The sequence below is a fragment of the Monodelphis domestica genome, chromosome 1 (assembly GCF_027887165.1).
Source record: "Monodelphis domestica isolate mMonDom1 chromosome 1, mMonDom1.pri, whole genome shotgun sequence".
Lineage (NCBI taxonomy): Eukaryota > Metazoa > Chordata > Mammalia > Didelphimorphia > Didelphidae > Monodelphis > Monodelphis domestica.
The window spans coordinates 146,455,623-146,480,481 of NC_077227.1; the positions used below are offsets into that span (position 1 = coordinate 146,455,623).

At 36.3% G+C, this 24,859-nt stretch overlaps 1 protein-coding gene across 15 annotated transcripts in view; it reads right to left on the bottom strand.

The window, feature by feature from the left end:
* APBA2 (amyloid beta precursor protein binding family A member 2) overlaps positions 1-24,859 on the bottom strand; it is a 360,332-nt gene that overhangs the window by 134,471 nt on the left and 201,002 nt on the right. For all 15 annotated transcript variants that reach the window (XM_056807712.1, XM_056807715.1, XM_056807711.1 and 12 more), the window contains one exon: positions 2,565-3,562. In XM_056807712.1, coding sequence (XP_056663690.1) covers positions 2,565-3,524 — 960 coding nt within the window. In that variant the 5' untranslated portion in view covers positions 3,525-3,562. The remainder of the gene's footprint in view (positions 1-2,564; positions 3,563-24,859) is intronic.

The window sequence follows — 24,859 nt, forward strand, 5'->3', positions numbered from 1 at the left end:
AACACTAGGTAACTACTGTAAACTAATGTGTGGAGGCTAGGGAAGAAGACTAAAGAAAACAAAGGATTTATTTAGAGAATAGTAAAAAATAAAAAGTTTTAATATATTGTTGTAGCATTGTCTAAATTACATAATAGCAGCCAGGAGGCAGGAATAAGTGTATAGAACAAAATGTTACTTGTGAAGTAAAAACAGTAAATACAAAAGGAGATCAAAGAAGGGAATTGAGTATTAGCACCTGTGTTATCAGCAAATATTTCACTGAGATCAGACTTAGAACTTGGCCTTCAATGAAAGATAAAATAAGCAATTGCTGTTGTTCTGTCCTGTCCTACTCTTCATGACCCCATTTGGTTGGTTTTGTTTTGTTTTTGGCAAAGATACTGGAGTGGTTTGTCATTTCCTTCTTCAGTCTCATTTTACAGACAGGGAAATTGTGGCAAATGAGGTCATACAGCTAGTAAATATCGACAGCCAGGAAGAAGACTCTTTTTACTTTCAAACTGGTGCTCTAACCACTATACCAACACAATTAAGCAGAAAAGATGACAAATGACATTTCATGTTCCAGAGGGGCAGGAATAGCATAAGCAAAGGAATAGAGATGGGAGTGAGCATGATCTTTGGAGTATAATTAGGAAACTAGCCTGAGTAGAGTGAAGGATTCACGTTGAGAAATTGTTGAATTAGGTTTGATTAGGAAAAGTGGGACCATATTAAGAAAAAAACATGAAAACTAGGCAGAGGAATTTATAACTGATACTGCATGCAATAGAGATCCATTTTAGCTTCTTGAGAAGGAAAGTAATAAGTTATTCATGATAGATTTTAAGAAAATTAACGTCCATCATAAGTTGAAAGGGGTGAGAGAAGGGAAAAAAAGATCAGCTAAGAGGAAGTTGCTATTACTAAGGAATAGGGTAATAAAGGCTTTTTAAAAATGGCAATGGTTTTCTTTAGTGGTAATAGAGAGGTAAAAAACCTGAGAGACCATAAGAGAGAAAGAATGCCTATGTCACTTAAATGATTAAAGTTGGAGAGATGATAGTGCTATTAAAATTAGGCATTTTGAGAATGGAATATAATTATTCCCTGTATGATAATGAGTTTTGGTTTAGAAATGTTGAATGAATTATCTTGAAAGTAGTCAGATTTAAATCTGATCTCAGATACTTCCTAACTCTGTGACCCTGGGCAAGCCACTTATTCCCAATTCCCTAGCCCTGCCTGCTCTTCTGCTTTATAACCAAAACTTAAAATTGATTCTAAAACAGAAGGTAAGAATTTTTAAAAAGATGAAAAAGAAAGAAACATGGACAGTGACCCAAAGTAAATAATTCTCACAAATGGGTACAGCTAATCCCTTTCAAAATTGAGATCTGAGATCATCATTTTGTAGCTGAATCATTTCAAAACATAATCAAATGAAAAATTATCCATGATAAATTTTAAGTTTTGAGTTGACTTTCACCAGCTGCCGAATAGGCTTCTGAATAATAATTTGAATATTCAGAAGGCTAGCCATAAGTTCTATCTCAATCATGGCAAAGTAAAATAGTCAGTTTGGATGACTCATAGATGCAAACAGCTAATTCAATGGTAAAATCACTCAAACTGACTGCTTGACAAAATTGACCAGCCAATTCAGCCAAAATGATTGATTCAGTAGTTCCATTGCAGACACATTCATAATTTTAGAAATGTAAGTATAATGCTTTAAAAAGATTAGACATTACAACCTTCCCAAGCATTTGCTGTAGAATTATCAATGCATCTATCAAGTCTATTAGTAAAGGTAAATGAGAGTCATTTTAACATGGAAGCTTTGGCTTATAATTGGTCTGTGATTTCTAGCCTTTCTAGACATGCTCAGAGTATATGTCACCTCATCAGAAATATTTTATGGTTTTTAATTTGTCTATCTTTCCTTTATCACAAGTAAAAAGCTTAATTTCTCTGATCATCATATTAGAGACATTTGCTTTTTTTACCTATATTGCTTATATCATTCAAAAAGATCAAATCTTAATTCCATTGGCTCTTGTTATGAAGTCAGGGATCACCTAGCCATTAGAAAAAGAGCACTGACCAGCTGTGAATGAAGCCCTTTTTCACTGAATTACTAAGACCTAAGCTGGCCTTTTGATGGACCTATACTCCAGCAGAGACAGGATGGGACAAATTGGAAGGGCATTACTCTTAAGGTGATTTGTCCAGTTAGCTAAAAACATAACTTCTGAATTGCTCCTACAATAAATTCCAGCTTGAAAACCAGAACCCCAAAGAGGAACACTGATGACTTATTACTTAATGTAAGGGAAGATTTACACCTAATTTTTTCCCATACCAATCTAATTTAAGAATTTGCGAAATATAAAATTATAATTATACATCAATCAAAAGATACCATTAGCCTCAATCCCATGTATCCAAAAGGAGATAATCTGATGTTTTTTCTTCTGAAGAAAAAAAAGCTTCAAGAGATAATATAAAAAATGACAAATATAACCTTTTGCAGAACTCTTCCTCCCCATCCCCTTCCCTACAGAAAACCCCAAACATACCTGTTCTTGTGGCCATTTCTGTCTCTCTTCTGGAGTTCTGGTCTTGGTTTTAAAGCCTCTCTGTGCATCTCCAGCATGTTTTGAAGTAGGGGGAAGATTCAGCGATTTAGGTCTTCCTTCATGTCTGCTGGCACAGTGATCCACCTCTTCTTGTGAACATGGTTCTTTATAGTCATTTGGCACATTCTCCATTCCAACATGTTCTGGACTCATTTCCCCTGTACTGTTGATACTGCTCATACTCATACTCATCTTGATCTCTGCTACAATCTGGTCAATATCCTCTTCCTGCTCTTCCAGGTCAGCATCCTCTTTCCTTAAGTGATAAGGAGATGTCCCACCTGAATTTCCATTGGCTTCTGCTGGATAATAGTCCTGATAACTTTCTTCACTTGGACAATATTGTACACTTCCCTCTTGGTCTTGGATCTCCAAAGAAGATACCTCATCTTCCAGAATCTGAACATGGCTTTCTGGGTATTCCTGCCTGTCTTCTGTATCATTTCCATCATGGTGCTGAATTTTAGATTCAGTCCATTCTTCAACAGCCTCCTGACATTCATCAGTTTCAACATTATGCTCATCATGGGGAATATACTCTTCCCCATTGCAGTCCATTCCTTCCAGGTAACTGTCATCTTCAGGACAGTATCTAATGTAATATGTGATTCCCTCCTCTTCTTCTGGAAGGCCTTCATCATAGTCTTCCTCTTCTGAGGTATTATTCACATAGTCAGAGCTGGAGTCTCCATCCCCACTGTTATCATTACATTCATGCTCCACTGGGGTGGGGCTTCCCTGCCTGATGGTGGCCAGCTCTACATCCTTTGCAGCATATTCCTCAAGGGAAAGGTCTGTTTCCTCACTCTTGGGCTCCTTATTGTGAGAGGAAGTTGGGCAAGATCTTACTCTATGATCCAACATGTTGCTTGTGGTGCTCTGACGTTTCCTATTGGCCATAGCTGACTTCTTACACTGCAATCATTTCGAAGTAGTCACTGTAAAGAATTTTAAAAAAGAAGACATGATCAGAAAAAAAAGTTCAAATAGGATAACAAATTAAAATAAGGCTGCATTCTTGATTTCAGGAAAGATTTTTATACTATTTTGGAGTAACTACTTGATTTGGTCTAAATATTCCTATTAAAAATTCTATCATATGTAATTATTACACAAAAAAGAAAGAGATCTACAAACTTAGGCATTTGATTCCACAAACCATAGTGTATGTCACATAGGAATGCTTAATAAATGCTTATTGACTTGACTGCTTGAAAAAGTTAGGAATTTTAGTTTCCTAAGACAAACAGAGAGAAAAATAACTATTTCCCCTTCCTATATTCTCTAATACAACTAAACTAACCTTTTCTTAATTCTTACTAAAGTCCTCTGGTCTCCTGTCCTCACGTCTTTGCTCTTGCTATTCCCCATGCTTATAATGTGCTCTATCTCACTTCTATAGCATAGACTCTCTCATTTCCTTCAAGATGTAGCTTAGACACCAATTTCTATATACCTTTCATGAACTCTACAATCACTAATAACCTCAATTCTTGACTATCCTGTATTTATGTTGAATTTGTATGTGTCCTCTTCCCTGAAAGACTGAAAGTACTTGAGAGAAGGATCTATATTCTTATCTTTGTACCTAGCACAGTACTTTACACATAATATGTACTTTTAAAGTGTATCTTAACTGATATAAACACATGCAATTAATCTATTTATATCTCTCTACCCCTCTCTGATCTCCCATAGTATTTGTTCCTCATGTTACTCATTTACTACTTATCTTATAATGCTTTATGTTAATGAATAATAACAAGATAGCATCTTTTTACATGCATGTCTTGTCCTTTTCCCCATAAAATCATAAATTTTGTGTCCTGGGTTTTTAAATACCTCAAGGTTCTTTGTACAGAGTAACCACTCAGTAAATACTATGGATTGGCATACTTATATTAAATGATATGTTTATAGAACTACTCTATGGATGGCCAGAGTTATATTTTCATCATATTCCCAAAAGAATAACAAAGGAAATATTTTGTTTGTTTCATTTCATTATATAGACCTATGTACTTATTTTACTATGACCTTTGAGTACATAAGTGATTCTTAGAGTAAATTTGGCATCTTCAGAGGCTACATTCACTCTTTCACAAGTGTAACAAAGGCTGGCGCTAGAGAAAAAGTACCAGGCTGAAGAATGTGTGGAACTGATTAACTCAATGGGGGAGGGGCCCCAGGAGATTGGAATCTTAAGGGAAAAAAGATTCTGGCTGGTAGAGGTATTGGTCTCTCAGTCTGGAGAAGCTGAATAGAGAGAAAGTGGAATAAGACTTTCTCCTGAGGGTTACCCACTTTTTCCTGCTTGTGGTTGGAAATCTTTCCTCCAAACACTTCCCAATTGAAGGGACCCAGAGAAGAGAAACCAGAGATAGGGCATTTTGAGTCTCTGTCCGATTTTATTTCAGTTCCTGTTGCCCTGGGTCTGAACTAAGGCCAAGGGGCCAAACCCAGGGTCAGTCAACCTGACTTTCTCTTGGGGGACTCAGGCTTCCAAAGCCTGAGTTCCCCCCAAACTCAAAGAAGGAGGGAAAAGAGTTTAGATAGAGACAGGGACCCCCTTTTTCCCCTTTCCCATTCTTCCCCTGCCAGTTATTCCTTTGTATTACCCTGATTAAGTTGACATTAAAATAGTTATATTTTCCCCAGGCTGTGAATCAAGTGTGAGTGAAAAGATCAAGGGGAGAACTTTTGGTCTCCAGTAGTGGAGGGGGAACAAAAGGGACAAAAGCAAATCTGGGAGAGCAGCCATAGCTAAGGAGGGAAGGCAGAAGGGGGGAAATCTTTAAACCCCCTCTCCTCTCTCTGAGCCAATCCTAAACATCAGCTATGCTCTCCTAGATCCTGTCTCTTCACCATCTCAAACCTTTTCTCCATTACATCTGCTGTCTCCCCTGAACCCCACTTTGAGAAGGGAGGTAGCCACTCTCTTCTCCTCTCTCTTATTTCAATACACAAGGTAGCTTCTAGCTCTAAAATTTGGTTGTGAGACACTGACAAATTTCCTTATGATGCCTGATCTTCACCAGAATGTCTCACATACAATAGGTCTTGAAAAGTGAGGCAATGTACTAGGGAAGAAGAATATCCAATTTAGAGTCTTAGGTCAATTCAGGTCAAAATGAGGGAGAAATGTTCCTGGTTCTATGAATCTCTTTGGCCTTGTATTATTTAGGAATCTCTGTCTGCTTCAGATTCCCCATCTATAAGGGGAATAATAATAGTCTCTACCTTCCATGTTTGTCATGACAATAAATAGATAATTTTTGTAAAGCACTTTGTAAGCCTTAAAGTGCTACATAAATGGTAGCTATTATTATTATTATTTTAAATTTTATGTTATTCCTAAATGTAAAAAATGTGTACATGGATATAATAACCCTTTTTAATCAATGGAAGAAAGGGCACTAGTAATGCGCCATACTGATATAGATGAGGCAAAGAGAAATTGTGTTGATCTTAATGAAAGACACACTTAATCCATCTAGTCAGTTAAGCACCTATGTGCTAGTCATTGTGCTAAATGTGGGGATACAAAGAAAGACCAGAGTCATTGTCCTCAAGCAGTTCATAATCTAATGAAAGAGACAATGTACAAATTATTTTGTTTAAATAATATAAATATAAGGTAAACTGGAATACTCAAAAGAGTAAATGCATTAGCATTAAAAAGGATTGGGAAAGGCTTCTTAGAAGATGAGATTTTTTTCTGGGTCTTGATGGAAGGGAGAGCATTCCAGGCTTGAAGGACAGCCATTAAAAAAAGCCTATTAAACTGGGCTATCTTCTTGGAAGTGAGAGAGTTGGGGATATTAGTAAGAAGATTAGAAGAGTTTAAGGGGAAAGGGCTCTGTATGTCACAGAGGATTTTATATTTGACCCTGTAGCACTTAGGGAGACACTGCAATTTATTGAGTGGGAGGTAACCCAGAGGGCTGTGATACTTATTCATGGAACCCAGAAAACTAATCAATTCACATATTCAGACAAATTGAAGAAGCTGAGAAAAGAGCTCTGATTCTAGAGGAGATGAAAGCTCCTAATATGTAAGGAAATAAAGGGATAATCTCTACCTGTCTTACATTGTTTCCAAATAATCTATTCATTTATTAACTATTAACTATTATTTTATTCATTCAACCATAAAAAGTTAAATTAAAAAAATAAAGATGCAGAAGAAAGATTGAGAGGTTGATTTGCTACTTAACAGAAAGAAACAAAAAAGGGGAAGAATTAGATAACTGAGTGAAAAACAAATAAAAGGAACTAATAAAGTAAGCAAAACTTCAAAAATCAGGAGAAGAAAAGACAAAAGTGGAGGAGTAGGAAGGGGAAGAAAGGGGAAGAAAGCTGGTGGGAATAGAATTGCCTTAAAGCAGATTAAGTAAAAACAACTAAAGACAAACTACTCTTCACAGATAAAGAGAGGAAAATCCTAATTCAAGGGGGGGAAATTATTAAAGTCAAATAGAGGAAAATATAAATGTAATGCACATAACTTTAAATGTTAATTGACTAAACCTAATCCAATAAAAATGAAAAAGAGTAACAGGTTGGATAAGAAAATAAAATTTCATTATCTGTTGCTTATAAGAAGCACACAGAAAAACAAAGACCTACACAGAATAAAAAATAAAGAGCTGAAAGAAACTTTACTATGCATTAGGTGAATCTTAAAAAGCATTCATTTCAGTAAAGATATCAGACAAAGCAAAAGGGGATATTGACAATGTATCGTGAAATAAATGAGAAAACTACATTAAACTGAAAGGAACACTAGACAACCAATACCAATATTAAATGTAATTGCTCCAAATGCCATCGCTTCTAAATTCATAAAGGAAAAATTAACTGAATTACAAGAAGACATGAACAATAATAACAAAAGATTTTAGTGTCCTTCTATACCTTTGGGACAAATATAACAAAAGGATAAACAAAAGGGAGACTATAGAACTGAACAAATTTCTATAGAAACTAGAGCTGAAAGACTTATGCCATCTTCTAAACAGAAGAAAAACATTCTTCATGATTTATATTCTGCAAGAAGTCTAGACCTTATGCTTACATGATTCATGTTCTTTCCCTCTCCTCCTCCTCCCCCTCTCCTGTAGCCAGTGACAATTCCATTGTATTTTGCATGTGTCATTATTAGGGACCTATTTCCATATTGTTAGTATTTGTGATCATTTAGACAACTTTGTTTTAAAAGAGCTCACATTTATTATTTTAGCTGGGCAATAAAATTCACTTTGCATGTGCAGTGAAATGTATTTTTTTCAGTGCCCATAATAAATATTTGTTTGAGAAAAAAAACTCTAGGAATGGTGTGCTTCCTACTTACTTCCTACCCCATAACTTTTCTCTGAGATTACCTTCCCTTAACAGTATATATAGTATGGATATAATTGTTTCCAGGTTCTTTCTTTACTTGAATTTCAGCTCATTGAGGAAAGGAATCATGTTTTCTCTTTCTTTCTATCCCTAGCCATTAATGAGGTACTTGACTGATGGTAAATACTTAAGAAATGTCTCTTGAATAATTGATTGCTATCTATGAAATCCAGATCTTGATTTCTAGTGTTAATTCCAAGATCACCAATCCAATCTATGAGGGAATTGGAAACAAACTAGAATACTACAACCCATGTTAAAAAACAAACAAAGAAAAAAGTGTTCTTTCATACCTTAAATACTCTGGTTATTATGCCTGTGGAATACAGTCTAAAATTATAAATCACTCCACTGTCACAGAAATGTAAGTATCAGATGCTGTATCATTTACTTTATTCTCCTCAATGACTAAGATTTTTAGGCTTTCTATTTTTAAACTTTTTGCTTTTCATTGTACCCTAAGAATATATAATCACACTAGGGTACTTGGAAACACTGTCACAAAAGAAGAGACTTTCATGTGTTATGATAAGTAGTAGGCAAAAGTCTTTGTCACATCAGGTAAGGTCAAGTCAGAGAGAAGGATAGTTCAGGTAAGGAAGATTAAAACAAGTAGTACTTTTCAATCTGAATGGGTAAAGACTGAGAGGAGATGTGGTGTAAGTCCAAAAAACCATTAGGAGACATACTTAGAAACTTGAACTGCAAAATTAAGGAGAATACTTACATACATACATACATACATACATACATACATACATACATACATAAAAGTAAATGCCAAAGCAAGAAATGCTTTCAAGAGTAATCTTGTAGAAAAAACATTTACATATTGGGACCAGCTATTGTGGCTCAAAATTCTCATGGAGTTGTCAACTTTTTAGAAAAGTTCATCACCAGACTCAGCTATGCTAAAAATAAAGATTAGAAACAGTATACTTCTCAGCTCTGTAGAACCTACCAAAGCTCACACTCCAATAGCATAAACTGTGAACCCAAGGTTCTCCTCCCCACCCTGACAAGAAATTGGAGTAGAAATTTTATGAATAAGGTATTAAGTATTTTTTCCATCACATTAGTGATGCTGAAAAAAACCCTAAATGTATAGATGGTTACAGTCTTATCTTTCTGAACATACTATCATAAGTACAAGCATGTCCTCTCAATGATATCATCAAAAAGTTTGGTTAGATTATGTCGTTGATCTACTATGGTAATTTTTATATTTTTAATTGGATTCTCAGAAGGGTCCTTACCTTTCTCAGTTTTTATTTAGCCACGTTTTGTAACATTTGAAAGTTACTCCTTTTGTGGCAATGTTTCCAAGTCCCTTAGTGTAGTTATACTACTGATTTACTCTATCCACACTTATTTCCATAGTATAATGAAAAAGTAAGGCTAAAAATTTCAACCAATATGGAGAGGAGGAGAAATTGTGTAGTGACTTGCACTGCACATGTGATGTTTGTAGTTCTGCTGCAGCCAAGTGACTTTTATCTCTTTTCTAAGAGTAAGCTGATCTTCTTCACAGAGAAGCAAAGGGAACTAAATAAGTTCTACCCATAATCCTAGTTATTAGGGAGAATAAAGTATTCTTAAAAAAAAAAACAGAAATGAGGCTTCAATGGAAAGGAGAAGGGATCTGAAGTCTGAAAGGAAAAGTTTTACATGTCAAAGAAGAAAGGAAAAGAAAAAGACATTTATACAATGAGAGATTTTAAATATATTTCCTGAAGAGAAGAATGCTCAATGGCCTGAGGAAAAAAGCACTACCTATTTCCCAAATAGCAATATAGTAGAGCTGCTGAAACTTATCAAATGGAAGATCATCAGGTAAGGGTCAAAGGAAGAAGAAAAGATAAGTAGTAGTTGTTGATTCCCAACTTAGAGGTACAGAAATAGCTTATTTATTGAGCTGATAATAATAGAGAGATAGGTAAATTTTCTTTCTCAGGATATGTATCCAAGACAACAGCATCCCAAAAGGATGGATGATAACTAATCACTTCTACTGATTAATGACATTGCCAGAAAGAACCTAAAAAGTATAACCAATAATCATAAAGTTTTAGGCAAGGAACTAAAGACCACAGCTACATAGGTTGTTTTGCCCATGAAAGGCAAAGAATGCAGGAGGGAAAAATAAATTTAGGAAGGGAACAACTAGCTAAGCAGGTGGTGCCTGTGACTGGAATTTGGATATGATTCACAATATAGGGTTGACTGATTACTGGCCAAAGGAGTATATCTAACAGAAGTAAAAATGCATTTGTAAGATGTCTTGGAAATTTCATAAAAAAAAAAGACTTTAAACTAAAAAAAAGGAAGTGAGAGAGGTAGAAGAATGTGTATGTGTATCTCCCAATTGAAAGTAGCTTCAAAGCTAAGAATACTGTAGAAAGGAGCTACAAAGAAGAAATAAAAATAAGAAATAAGAAACCAAGAGATTATAGGAGTCAAAATTCAAGAAAAGAACCATTATGGCTCAAGAAAAAAACTCATGGCCCCAAAGGTCTATGCAAATATGCCCAAGCTGAAGGCAACAATAAAAAAGTACCACAGGTCCTAACTAGAAGAAGACATATTCAACTGCATGAATATCTCTTGGTACAATGGACCCAAGATTGTTTGAATAGGACCTATGATTTCATCAATGTAAAGAATGAGGAATTTCCTTTGCCCATGAAGACTGGTAATTTCTCTGAAGTTTATAGTCTTAGCAGTTGTTTAACTCAGTCAACTTGTCTTCATTAAGAATCTACAATGAACTAGGCACTAGTGAAAGAAACACGATAATTGAAACCATTTCATTTGTGGGGAGCCTTCTTTATTGTATAGGAGACAACAAAAAAACTACAAGTACATATGGAATAAATAATGAGAATGTATACAAAGTAGTAAACTACAAGGTAGTCTGGGAGGGAGGGTACTTGCCATTGGAAGGAAGAGACTTTACATAGAAGATGTTGCTTGACCTGTGTTTTAAGGAAAAGATGGATTCTATGAAGCAAAAGGCAAGAAAGAATACATTCTAAGCACAGGCCAGTACTAGGGCACAGGAGATAAAGTGTCACATGAGAAAGTTTGGCTATAGAGTATAGGAGATGAAGTAATATACAATAAGGCTGAAAATATAAGACAGGGCAAGGTTTTTTTTTTCTTAAACCTTTACCTTCTATTTTTAGAATCAATACTGTATCTTGCTTCTAAGCAGAAGAGTGACAAGGGCTAGGCAACTGGTGTTAAGTGACTTTCCCAGGGTCACACAGCAAGAAGTGTCTGGGGCTAAATTTGAACCCTAGTCCTCCCAACTCCAGGCCTGGAGAATCTATCCACTGAGCCAGCCTAGATGCTCTGACCCTGCAAGGTTTTGTTTAGTTTAGTTTTTTTTTTTAAATAACCCTTACCTTCTGTCTTAGAAGCAATACTGCTTAGTGCTTCCAAGGCATAAAATCAGTAAGGGCAAGACAATGGGGGTTAAGTGACTTACCCAGAACCACATGGTTAGGTTAGGCTAGGAAATGACAGTTTCCACATTTGAACCCAGAACCTCCTGTCTCTAGGTCTGGCTCTTAATTTACTAAGTGACCTAGCTGCCTCACCCCCATCCCAAGGTTTTTTTGTTTATTTTTTAAAGATAAAGTTTTCATTTTATTTTGAGAGACTGGTAGTCATGAGAGATTCTGAGTAGGGGAGCAACATTGTCAGAGCTTGCCTAAGGAAAAATCACTGGCAGCATATGTGTAGGATGGACTGAAATGAGGAGAGGCTTGAGGCACAGACACTAATTAGGAAGTTATTGCAATAATGTGAGCAAAAGATGAAGAGGATCTAAACTAAAAGTAGTAGCTGTGTGAGTAGAGAATAGGGAAGAAATCTTGTTCATGCTCACATTATTTAGCATAGATTAGAGGCAAGACCTGAACCTAGCTCTTCCTGACTCTACAGCCACCCCTCTATCTACTTTACCAGACTGGCTCCCTTAATGGGTATTTCTGCTTCAAAAGAAACAGGAAAGGGGTAAAAAGGTAAAGGAGTCTAAGGGCAGCATTATCTATCATGAACCTATAAAGAACCAAGAAGGGAAGCAAGATGGGAAATATTTGGTTGAAGTTCAAGCAGGGCAAACGTAAGTGATTTTGTCATTGAAGTATAATATAGATGAGCTAGATAGAAAAAAGAAATGGACGAGGAGTTCACACAAACCTGGAATAGAAGCATGATAGGGAATAAGTTTATCTAGAATTAATCAGTTATCTGCTGGCTTTGTAAACATTAGAGATGCTAATGACTTTTTGATTTGTCTTAGTGATAATTTAAGCCATTAAGAGATGGAAGAAATAAAAAGAGGAATTTTATTTTCACTACATGGAGCAACTTGTTATTGGAATAGAAATGATAGGAACCCTGGAAAAAGTGACTATTCTCTTGGAGATTTTGTGAAAGAAGAGAGGAAACTTACATGTCCCCTAGAGAATCTCCACATCTTTATCCCTAGACCTCCACTTCTATAATGACTCCTTCCCCTTCAGGATAATATTTAATGTTTACTTTAACAGTTGATCCAAAGTAAAATATTCACCCAGAGAAGAAAGGAGGCTTTACAGTGATCCTTCCCTCCTTGAAATGGCCTTTAGCCACACAGCCCCCTGCAGAAAAGCCCTGCTTGAAACATCATCATTCTATTCAATACTATTTTTTTTTTGTAGCATTAGCTAGGAAAAGAACCATGACTCAGTGACTTAAAAAAGAAAAGAAAAGTGGGATTAAAAAGAAGGCCAATATAGCTATTATACCTGGAAACTGGTTTTTAGAAATAAATTTCTCTCAATGAAATCACACTTCTTACCTCAAATCCCCATCCCCCTTCATTGCTGACTTCCTCCAGGAGAGCAGTGCCACTCAGAAAGCTGAGTAAAAACTGGTTTTGGATCGAAATCAAATGAGAATAATTTAATAGTGACAATTTGAAAATAGCTGTCCCCCAGATGCCCTCGGCCAAGGATCTAGACTGGGAACTAATCCCAGTTCTTGTGGAAGGTGGAATGAGGGCTTCAGTTGACCTCAAATGTCTATTATCTCAGTAGCTCATCCAAAACCTTATATGCTCCTAGAGAAGATACTCCATATTGTGAGAGAGTTCTCCCCACATAGAACTTCTACCATCAGGTCTCAAAAACTTACCTATGTTAGACACTTGAGGAGCCTTGCAAGAAGACAAACATTTTTGTTTGTTTGTTTAACAAAGACATAGGATCTAGGTTTGGTGATAGAGGCTGATGTTGAGTCTTGGTGGATCTCTTTGAGAAATAATGGGCTAACTTGAATGGGTGTCAGCACTAAGTCTGTATCATTAATGGAAAAGGAAGGAAGGGACATTTACTAGGTGGTATAAAGAAGGGCAAACTGGTACAGGTCAGAAAAAGAGCAAGTCAAAGCTCCCTTACTGATCATTAGTGGAATGGAGACCTTGAATGGAATGAATGGAGCCCTCTTTGCTTTCAGCCTGGGTGAGATGGAGAATAAACAAGAGTAATTATAAGAGAATAAGAGGAACAGATAGTTTTTTCTTTGGCAGCGAAAATGACAGACCACCAGGTTGGCCCCTCTTTAACTACTGTTCCTAGCATATTGTGGAGGCTTATGAGGGTCATTTATTTACACTAGGAAGAAAAGCCAGGATAGAATTTGAAAAACACTTTAAAATATGGCTCCCCACCTTCCCAGCTCTCAGAAATGGTCAGCACCTACTACTGTCTTCCTGAAGCTGGGAGTGAAGACAGCACATTCCCTTTTCTCCCTTACACTCAGAAAAGTAGATCAACCATTCCTTTTCTTTATTTGACCAAATTCTTATTTTTATTAATATGATTCTAATTGTCATTGTTGTTTATTCAGTCATGTCTGACTGTGGAGACTAAGTGACCCCATGGACCATACCTATGCATGGAATTTATTTCACATCATATTTTTCCATTAACACTCATTGGAGAACTCTAAACTAACAGAGAATTAAAGAGGAAGTATCTTCTTTTAAAAATTATGTGGTCTAATTTTTTTCATTTTACAGATGAGAAAACAGAGGCCCAGAGAAGTGAAATGACATGCCAGGTCTTATCATTAGTTATTGGAAGGGCTAGAACTACCATCCAGATTTTGAACTCCTAGTCTCATGTTCTTTCCACTATGTGTTTTGACTCTAAAAATCTGTCTCTGGCTTAAATTTTTTTTTGTCTGGTATTAATTTTTAGTCCCTAAGGTAACAATAGCACTTTCCTTAGAAGTATATTCACAAAAATAATTGAGGCAGCTAGATAGCACAGTGAATAAGAGTCCCAGGTCTGGAGTCAGAAGAACCTCTGTTTAAATCTGGCTTCAGGAATTTACTAGCTCTGGATGATCCTGGGCAAGTCACTTAACCCTAAACGCCTAATTCTTGTTGCTCTTCGACTTTAGAATTGATACTAAGATAGAAGACAAGGTAGTTGTTTTTCTTAAAGTATATTTACAAACTAAAAAAAAATTAGTTGAGTTTTACTGATATTCTAATGAAGAATTTCCCAAATATTTCCTTTTATATTACATTACCTATATTTTTCTCTTTCCCATGTGTATAACTTTCAGACATAAAAACCTAGATGTTTCCTGACTTTCCTCTTTGTATTGAGCTCCCTTTTGCTTTTCTGATAAATCATGCCCTATATTCTACATGTCATTTTTCTTTAATCTCCCCCATGAATTTTCTCACTGATTTAAATGTAGTCAGTAGGCATGTAGGAGCTTGGTACTAATAAATGAATAGGGAAGGGAAGGGAAGGGAAGGGAAGGGAAGGGAAGGGAAGGGAAGGGAAGGGAAGGGAAGGGAAGGGAAGGGAAGGGAAGGGAAGGGAAGGGAAGGGAAGGGAAGGGAAGGGAAGGGAAGGGAAGGGAAGGGAAGGGAAGGGAAGGGAAGGGAAGGGAAGGGAAGGGAAGGGAAGGGAAGGGAAGGGAAGGGAAGGGAAGGGAAGGGAAGGGAAGGGAAGGGAAGGTTAGGTTCACAGAATAGCATACACAAAAAATGCTTATACAAAATACAATGCATATACCAGTTTCTGATGGCTACCCTCTAGAATACCTCAAGGTAGAATAGGCCTTATGAGACAGAGGAAATGCTTTGGCTGACCTAAAAAAAAACCCAATTCAGGCAGTTTTCAAAAAAAAAAAAAAGATGCAGCCAAGGCATGAAAAAGGGAGGTGGTGAAAGGATCTCTCCCTTGGACTGTTGCCTGTGGAGATGAAGAAGGAGAAATAAACATTACTTCTTTAACTGCTACATTTGTCAAAAGAGGGAAATCTCAGAGTTGTTCATGTGTCTGTTTGTTTTCAGGCCTGTTTGGGATCCATATAATGGAACAACCAGCATAAAGCAGAGTTCTTTTTTAAAAGAATCTGATATATGATCCAAATCTGAACTTCCAAAACAGCTACATTAGCAGGTAATGATTCACTTTACAAAAGGATCCAATGGAAGTTTTGCTTAAATAACTAGCTCAATTACATTAAAAAATATGGCTCAGTCAACCACAATTCAATTTATGTACAGTTTTGCCAAGAATATCTCCATTGCCTGAGTTACCCCTAAATCTCAAGGACAAGATGTCAAGCTGTACAGATTTACATCGGGCACTCTAATGGATAGCTCTGTGGTTACCGTATCTATAGATTGGGTTTGAAAATGCAATTGTTCTGTGGGTACAGCTGCTTTGTAGGAGGGTGTGAAGCAAATAGCTCCCTACCTTCTGAAATTGTCCCAGAGACATGACTAATCTAGCTTGCTGTTTGCCTTACTGCTGTGGGTAGATTTATATACCCAAGAGACAACAACTTCTCAAGTCACACTGCTTTCCCAAGATGTATTTTAAGGCTTTCTTTTTTTCCCTCCTGGAATTTGGCCCTGAAAAAACCAGAGTCTTGTTTTGAAATGTCTTTTCATTATTATATTCAGTGGCAATTGTTTCAGTCCAATTTTCATCTGCATAATGTCAGGGACCCCACTGAGTTAGGGTGTCCCTACAATTTGTGGCTGGGCAGCCTCTGCTTTGTAGAACATATGAACAAACATATTGGAGACTTTAAAAAATTAATTGCATTAAAGCTAAATCCTCTACAATGAACCATCTGGAAAGTAATTCACATTTACATGAGAAGCATGATTACCTGCAATCCATCCAAGAAAATGAGGCTTTGTGTCCAGACTCAATTAATTTGATAATAGCACATAAATCAATAGAAAATAAAGTCACTGACATCGAACTCACCACTTTCCAACTAAAGTAGCCAAATAAGATGTGGGTAATAAGCTCCTATCGTCAGCGCCAAAGACTACCAATTTTCTCATTCTAAACTGTTTTCCTTTTTCAGGGGGAAAATGTCATTTCCTTGCTCTAAGGTCTAATGAGGTAAGAGATCAAAGATGGAAAACAGCTGCCAAATGACCAAAATCCAAGGCATGGACCTAACAGGTCATGTAAATGACACCTATGAAGAGCTGGATTGTGATTTCCAATGTTTATCATTATTCAGACTAGGTCTAAATATTCTGAAATATATGTGTGTACACATGCATAGAGATGGCCACTGAGCTGGACAGACTGGGGTTCAGGTCTCACCTCTAACATTTACTGACTATATGAACCTGGGCAAATCATTTGAACTCTAAGTGCTTTAGGGAGCTCTGTTTTGTAGACTGTAAAGGTTCCAAGACTGCATTGGCAGAGGGTTAACTCATCATTGACTTCTCTTTACCACGAAGTCACATGTCTAATTCCCACCTATGTATGTGTGTATATATACATATATACATACATACACATGCACACAAGCATTTCTTCTCAGTCACCAAACATGTATTAAAAACCCAATGGGAAGAAAGAGGAAGCTAAGTGGTTCAATGGATTGAGAGCCAAGTCTAGAGATGGGAGATCCTGGGTTCAAATCAAGTCTTAGACATTTCCTAGCTATATGACCCTGGGCAAGTCACTTAACAAGTCACTAAGCCTAGCTCTTACCACTCTTCTACCTTGAACCAACTCAGAGAAATGATTCTCTGACAGAAGTTAATGTTTTAAATATATATATATATATATATATATACATATATAAAAATTTAATCTAGACCAGTCATTGGGCTAGGTCCTGGGAAGAAAAATAGAAATATGAAACAGTCCCTGCCTTCACATCCTATAGAATTAACGGAATTAAGTAAATTAAATAAACCAATTTAATTCAGCTGCTTTGGCATATATTTTTGGGATCATTTCTCCAACTGTTTCCAGGATGAGAATTTACCAGAATTTTCAACTTCAAGATTATAGGCAAACTGAACTTTCAAGGGGTGAGTTCATAATAACTAAATAATTAATGAGTATAACAAATAAATCTCAACTGCCCTAAGTTTCCAGTTTTAAGTCCTTAAAATCTAGATCAGGGCACCAGAGAAATCATCATGAATTGCAAATGGCCCTGCAGACATTCAGTGCTTAGTTTAACTTTGTCTGATGTCCTATTTCTCCATATGTGAAGAATGAATGTTTTGGGCTTAACTTGGTCAGGAATGACGTCTTTATGTCCAAAAAAGGGTTGGACTGTTTGGTTAAATCCACACTTTAAATTTGGAAGGGTACAATTTCAAGCATATATTAAGCCCACGCTATTGTTCAAGACACCGTGCTAGGGATATAAAAATGAAAATTGATATAGTCTGCGCAGGGCAGGAGGAGTGCGGAACAGATAGATAAGGAAAATGGGAATTGTGATCCATGTAAACAGAAGCATATAAATATAAACAAAGTAGGTTGTGATGGGGGCACAGGAGAGATCCATACAAAGTGCTCTTTGATGACAGAATACTTGGTGGGCTACAGTGAGGGGAGGTCATAGAAGGCTTCACAGAGATGTTGCCACCTGAATTGAGACTTGAAGGAAGATAAGGAATATGAAAGACAGAGATAAGGAAGGAATATATTCTGGCACAGAGAATGGCATTGAGAAAATGCAAGAAATTAAGAGAGTTTGGCAAACAACTAGTCATCCAGTTTGACTACAGCACAGAGTATGTAAAAAAGAGATTATGAAAAAAGGCAGAAAAGATACATCAGGTCGAAACCATCAATTCTCCCCATTTAATATAATTGTATACTGTCAGAAGAAAAGGTTGCACTGATCTGGGTTTTGAATGCTTCAAAAAATTTTATCAGTTTCTCTCTTTTGTTTTATTTGGGCCTATTATTTCATTGGAAATGCCTAGTGTATTTTTACACCTACCAAAGCAAACCAATAGCTAGTGAAACTTCTAATCTTAGAAATTACTTGGGACACTGAAAGACTAAGCAAATTTCCCAGAGTAGCACAAAGGGGCAGAGGCAGAGTTTGAAATGTGGTCTTCCAGATTCCTCAAAAGCTGACTCTCTACCCACACCAACCCTCTAGATCTGGAACTCAAGCAACGAGAAATCTCTAGTAACCACCATTTCTGATATCCCTCCAGTCTAATAATGGCACACATTTACATAGTACTTTGAGGTTTACAAATTTACAACAACCCTGTGAGATAGGCAGTACAAGTCATAGCAACCTCATTTTATAGATGAGAACAAGTGAGGCTCATGGAAATTAAGCTACTTGTCAAGAGGCACCTACTTTGTATTAGTGAGGAAGATTTAAGCGGGTCTCTACTGACTCCAAGGCTGGAGCTCTTTTCACTACATTCCATTATATTACCCAACTAAAGGGTAAAAGAATAGGTTTGGACATTATTGGATTTATTTGGAACAGAGAACTTTAATATAAGGAAAATCTCTCTGCCAGTGTAAGCTGGCACATTTGCTTCAGTTTAGGAGTTTGTGAGAGTTGCCTAAAGCACTGAGAAGTTAGATTACCTGTCCAGGGTAACACAAGTAGTACATTGTCTTAGATAGGACTTGAACCCAGGTCTTCCTGATACCAAGAGGCTTTTCTACCTGCTGAGCCACACTCTAATTATAAAATATTAATGCCAAGACAGAGAAATAAGGTGTATTTTCTAGAGTGACTAGTGGATTATTCACTGTTTCTGTAGGAAAATAGACAATGAGCTGCAGCACTGAATTTTGGTAAATCACTATCCCCAATTCTGTGAGAATAATGCCCTTAGATGAAGAAAGGAAATAAGTTGTTATTAAATATCTACAATGTAACAGGCATTGTGCTAAGTGCTTTACAAATATCTTATTTGACCCTCATATCAACACTTGGAAGTAGGTGTCATTATTATCTCCATTATACAGTAGGTGGAAACGGAGGCAGACATGAGTTAAATGACTTGCCCAAGGTAATAGAGCTAGTGTCTGGGGATGGCTTTTAAACTCAAGTCTTCCTGACTCCAGGTCTAGCCCTCTATCTTAGCTGTCATCTAGCTGGCTTAAGAAAGAAACAAAGACTCAGGAGGGATACTATTAAGTATTTATTAATTAACAATATCAATTATTATTATATTATTAATTAACAATATTAATATTAATTAACAATAAAATTTACAGCTAATGGCATTCTCCCTTTCAATTTCTCAAGGGATTAAGACTTTTATTTTGCCATGGGTTTGCCCAATATAGAACCTTGGACACCAAACTGTACCCAGCAACAACTGACTCTCCATCAACACATCAAGGCCATGATGAATCATCAAACAGAGCTGAAGTGAAGTATTGGAGCTTCAAGTCTTTGGCTGCTCTTTCTCTTTCACATATTGCCTCATTACTTTATTCTCACTCCAGTCACACCAAAGTCTATGCATCATTGTGCAGCTTTAAAATAAACTCACTAAATCCATGAGGGTTTTATGTGCTTTACAATTCAATTTTTATGAGTCTCCTTGCTTCTCAGATATTAGAAGCTTTAAGGGGGCTTTAGAATTTGGACTTATTGTCTTGTTGCACTTTAAAGAATTGTTGATGTGGGAGAGATTAGGTTTGGATCAACACCCCATACCCTACACCAAGATAAATTCAAAATGGATGAATGACTTGAACATAAAGAAGGAAACCATAAGTAAATTGGGTAAACACAGAATAGTATACATGTCAGAACTTTGGGAAGGGAAAGACTTTAAAACCAAACAAGACTTAGAAAGAGTCAGAAAATGTAAAATAAATAATTTTGACTACATCAAATGAAAAAGCTTTTGTACAAAACCAATGTAACTAAAATCAGAAAGGAAGCAACAAATTGGGAAACAATCTTCATAAAAACCTCTGACAAAGGTTTAATTACTCAAATTTACAAAGAGCTAAATCAATTGTACAAAAAAAATCAAGCCATTCTCCAATTGATAAATGGGCAAGGGACATGAATAGGCAGTTTTCAGATAAAGAAATCAAAACCATTAATAAGCACATGAAAAAAGTGTTCTAAATCTCTTATAATCAGAGAGATGCAAATCAAAACAACTCTGAGGTATCACCTCACACCTAACAGATTGACTAACATGACAGCAAAGGAAAGTAATGAATGCTGGATGGGATGTGGCAAAGTAGGGACACTAATTCATTGCTGATGGGGTTGTGAATTGATCCAACTATTCTGGAGGGCAATTTGGAACTATGCCCAAAGGGCGATAAAAGTCTATTTGTCCTTTGATCCAGCCATAGCACTGCTGGATTTGTACCCCAAAGAGATAATAAGGAGAAAGACTTGTACAAGAATATTCATAGCTGCACTCTTTGTGGTGGCCAAAAATTGGAAAATGAGGGGATGCCCTTCATTTGGAGAATGGCTGAACAAATTGTGGTATATGTTGGTGATGTAATACTATTGTGCTAAAAGGAATAATAACGTGGAGGAATTCCATGGAGACTGTAACAACCTCCAGGAAGTGATGCAGAGCAAAAGAAGCAGAACCAGGAAAACATTGTACACAGAGACTTTTACACTGTGGTACAATCGAACGTAATGGACTTCTCCATTAGTGGCAATGCAATGTCCCTGAACAATCTGCAGGGATCTAGGAGAAAAAACACTATCCACAAGCAGAGGACAAACTATGGGAGTAAAAACACTGAGGAAAAGCAACTGCTTGACTACAGGGGTTGAGGGGACATGTCTGAGGAGAGACTCTAAATGAACATTCTAATGCAAATACCAACAACATGGAAATGGGTTTGAATCAAGAACACATGTGATACCCAGTGGAATCGTGCGTCAGCTATGGGGGGGGGGGGAATAAAATGATCTTTTTCTCCAATGAATAATGTTTGGAAATGACCAAATAAAATAATGTTTTAAAAAAAAAGAATTGTTGAATGACTAAACAATGGACACATTTTCCCTTTGGACTTCCAAACCTATCAGCTCTTTTTCCACTTCCATGATAATAAACAATATCCTTTTCAGACACTTGCAGTGATTTAGGATTATTCATAGTTACCTAAGATTATTTCAGTAATATGGGTCAAAAAAAGGAATAAGAATTCCCAAATAACCTGGAAAATTATTAGCAATTGCTTTTCCTAATTTTGTCCAGTGGTGAAAAAATTAGTTATGGAATGAATTTGACTGTTCAGTAGAATGTGAGCTCAGATAGCCTATGATAAAAAGTTTGAACTAGTAAATTTTGGACAACAGTAAGCTAAGACAACTGAGAGTCCCCATTAAGTCCAGTACCAATATGGTAAGCTACGAGTGGGGAAGAGAGAACTAGGTTCAGTAAGGACAAGCACATTGGCCCAGATAAGAAACAGAGAAGGTAAAAACTCCCATAACCAATCACGTTTGGATCGGACACTTAAGTAGCCATTGTACTTCCATATAGGGAGACCCTACCAGTGAAAGAGGGGGAGGATGAAGAGGAAGAGAGGAAGGGGGAGAAGAGGCGGGAGAGTAAGAAGATGGGAGGGAAGAGAAAGGGGAGAGATGAGAAAGAGGAGAGATGAAAGGAGAGAAGAGAAAGGAAAACATAAACTCATTGAGGAAAGGGCCTACCTTTGTCTATCTCTATCCTTTAACTTGGTGCCTGCCACATAATAAGCACTTTCTAAATATTTATTGACTTGACCATCCTGAAACTACTTTTCCTGCATAGAGGACAAGTCATCTAGAGCCTATAATGATTCTGTAACTTTAAATAAGACAGTGAATTCATACTGACTATAATATATGTAAAAGGAGGGAGAAACAGCCCATTTTTCCTTGTTAACCAGCTGCCCCTTGAAACTCATTTTCATCCTGCTTGAAAACCTCTTGGAAAGATATTTTAAAAATATATATATTTTAAATGTATATATGTGGTATGTGTGTGTGTGTATATAAATTTCACAAGCAGCAAAAGTCCATAAAAATTAAAAGTAATCTGTAGGAGTATCCCACTCCACTGCCTCTTCCAAGGAGATATGGAAGGGTTCTTAAAGGCTATCTAGACTCTAAAGGGTCCAACTGAGCTGAAGAGGATTTAAGTATAGACTGGAAAATGAACTGGGTCATTCATTCAAGGTCTAGCTAAGCAAAGTTCAGAGAGGTCTAGAACTTGGAAGATAAGTACTCAGTTATGGGTTTGGGGGTTTAGTTTTTGGCCATAGCAACTCATGGAACCACCTAAAGGATAGATAGGTTGCAATCTCTGGATCATAATCTACACAGAAAGAGGGTGTCTACACAAGTAAATATTAAAGTTATTTTGGAGTAGTTAAGGAATCTGGATGAAAGTTTAGTATAAATGCCTGAGAAATCTAAATGTTGAATAGGAAATGCAGGTTCCTTCTCACAAAATAAATTCTAGTGGCTCCCTACCTTCATGATCAAATATAAAATCCCATTTGGTTTTCAAAATCTTTCACAAAGTGGACCCTTGTTGACTTTCCAGGCTTCTTTACATCACTCCCTCAATACATACTCTACAGTCTAGCAATTTTGGCTTCCTTATTGTTCCTCTCCTAAAGCCATACATTTTCAATGGCTGTTCCTGGTACCTGGAATGCTCTTCCTTATCTTCTCCATTTCATGGGTTTCTTTCTACTCTCAAATTCTATCTTCTGTAAAAGGACTTTCCCAGCTCTTTTCAATGACCATTATGCATTCCCACTAAGATTTTCTCCAGTTTTTCTTGCATGTATCTTGTGTATCTTGTACTTATATAGTTGTCTATATGTTGTCTCCTCTGTTAGACCATGTGCTCCTTAAAAGCAGGAATTTGTTTGTGGTGGCAAAAACTGGAAAATGAGGGGGTGTCCATCACCTGGGGAATGGCTGAACAAATTGTGCTATCTGATGGTGATGGAATACTATTGTGCTGAAAGGAATGATGAACTGGAGCAATTCCATGTGAACTGAAAAGACCTCCATGAATTGATATAAGAGCAGAACCAGGAGAAACATTGTACACAGATACTGATACACTGTGGCACAATTGAATATAATGGATTTTTCTACTAGCAGCAATGCAATGATCCAGGACAATTCTGAGGAATTTACAAGAAAGAACACTATCCACATCCAGAGAAAGAACTGTGAGAGCAGAAATGCAGAAGAAAACATATGATTGATCACATGGTTCATTGGGGATATAATTGGGAATTTTGACTTTAAATTACTACTCTTTCCATATTAATTCCATTAATTCCAATTAATTAAATTAATAAAATGGAAATAGGTTTTGAACAATGATTCTTGTAAAACCTAGTGGATTTGCTCATCAGCTTCGTGAGTGGGGTAGGAAGAGGTGAGGGAAATTTCAAACATGAATCGTGTAAGCATAGAAAAATATTCTAAATTAATTAATTAAATGAAAAATGAAAAAAGCAGGGATTTTTTGTTTTTCTTTGTATTGCCTTGTGCTTAGCACAGTGCTTAAAAATGTATGTTTACTTAACTCAAAACCAGTAAATAGTTAAACCTTCATTATAAGTAGTACTAACAGTACTAACACTTATAAACAAATAATGAGCTAAAGTCTTTGAAAACCAAAGCATCTTTTTAAGCAGATGAAATTTCCTCTACTTGTTTATACCATTAAATTCCTTAGTCGATTCTTTCTTTTTTAGATGTTAGAAAAAAACATAATAGAATCTCTGAAGTTAGCAGGAGATCTTAATTAATATAGTCCAAATGAATGAGGTCTTACTGAAAATCAATACAGTCAACTCTAGATTATCTTGGTGAGCCACTGTAAATCTTATTTTAATATTCTTATTGACACTGTCATTTTCTCATGAATATCTAAAATTTAAGAGGATTTTCATTGACTCTACCTCATTAGTTGTTATTACAAGGAAAGGGCTTTAAAACCAGTCATCCCATCTCTTCCCCTAGATAATAAATGAACTACTGAATACTAATTTAGGTTGCTTTGCATCCCTTTGAAAACATTGTTTGTATATAGTGAGAATGGACTGAGTACTACCATCAAGCAGTATTTATGGAGCACTCATAGTAGGGCAGGGATGCCAGAATTTTAGGTTGTTAAAAGCAGGGATATGAAACTGAAATAGAAATGAGGGACTAATAAGGATCATTGCTACTCACACACAAAGTTTGAAAATCACAAGAGATTAAAATATATTTTATATTTTATTTAATATTATATTACCTGTATTTAATATATTATTTATATATTGTTATAATGTATACAATAATGTGATATTAAATGTAATGTTATTTTATTTAGATATTAACATGCAAATTTATATATTTATTTGTTCATTCATTAACAAATTAAAATCTGATAGGTTTGACTACCCTGGGAAGTTACATAGACCCAAAGGTCTTGTGTTTGACACTTTTGCTTTAAAGTATTGTTTCATTGCTTATTCAAGTTCATTGCAATTTTG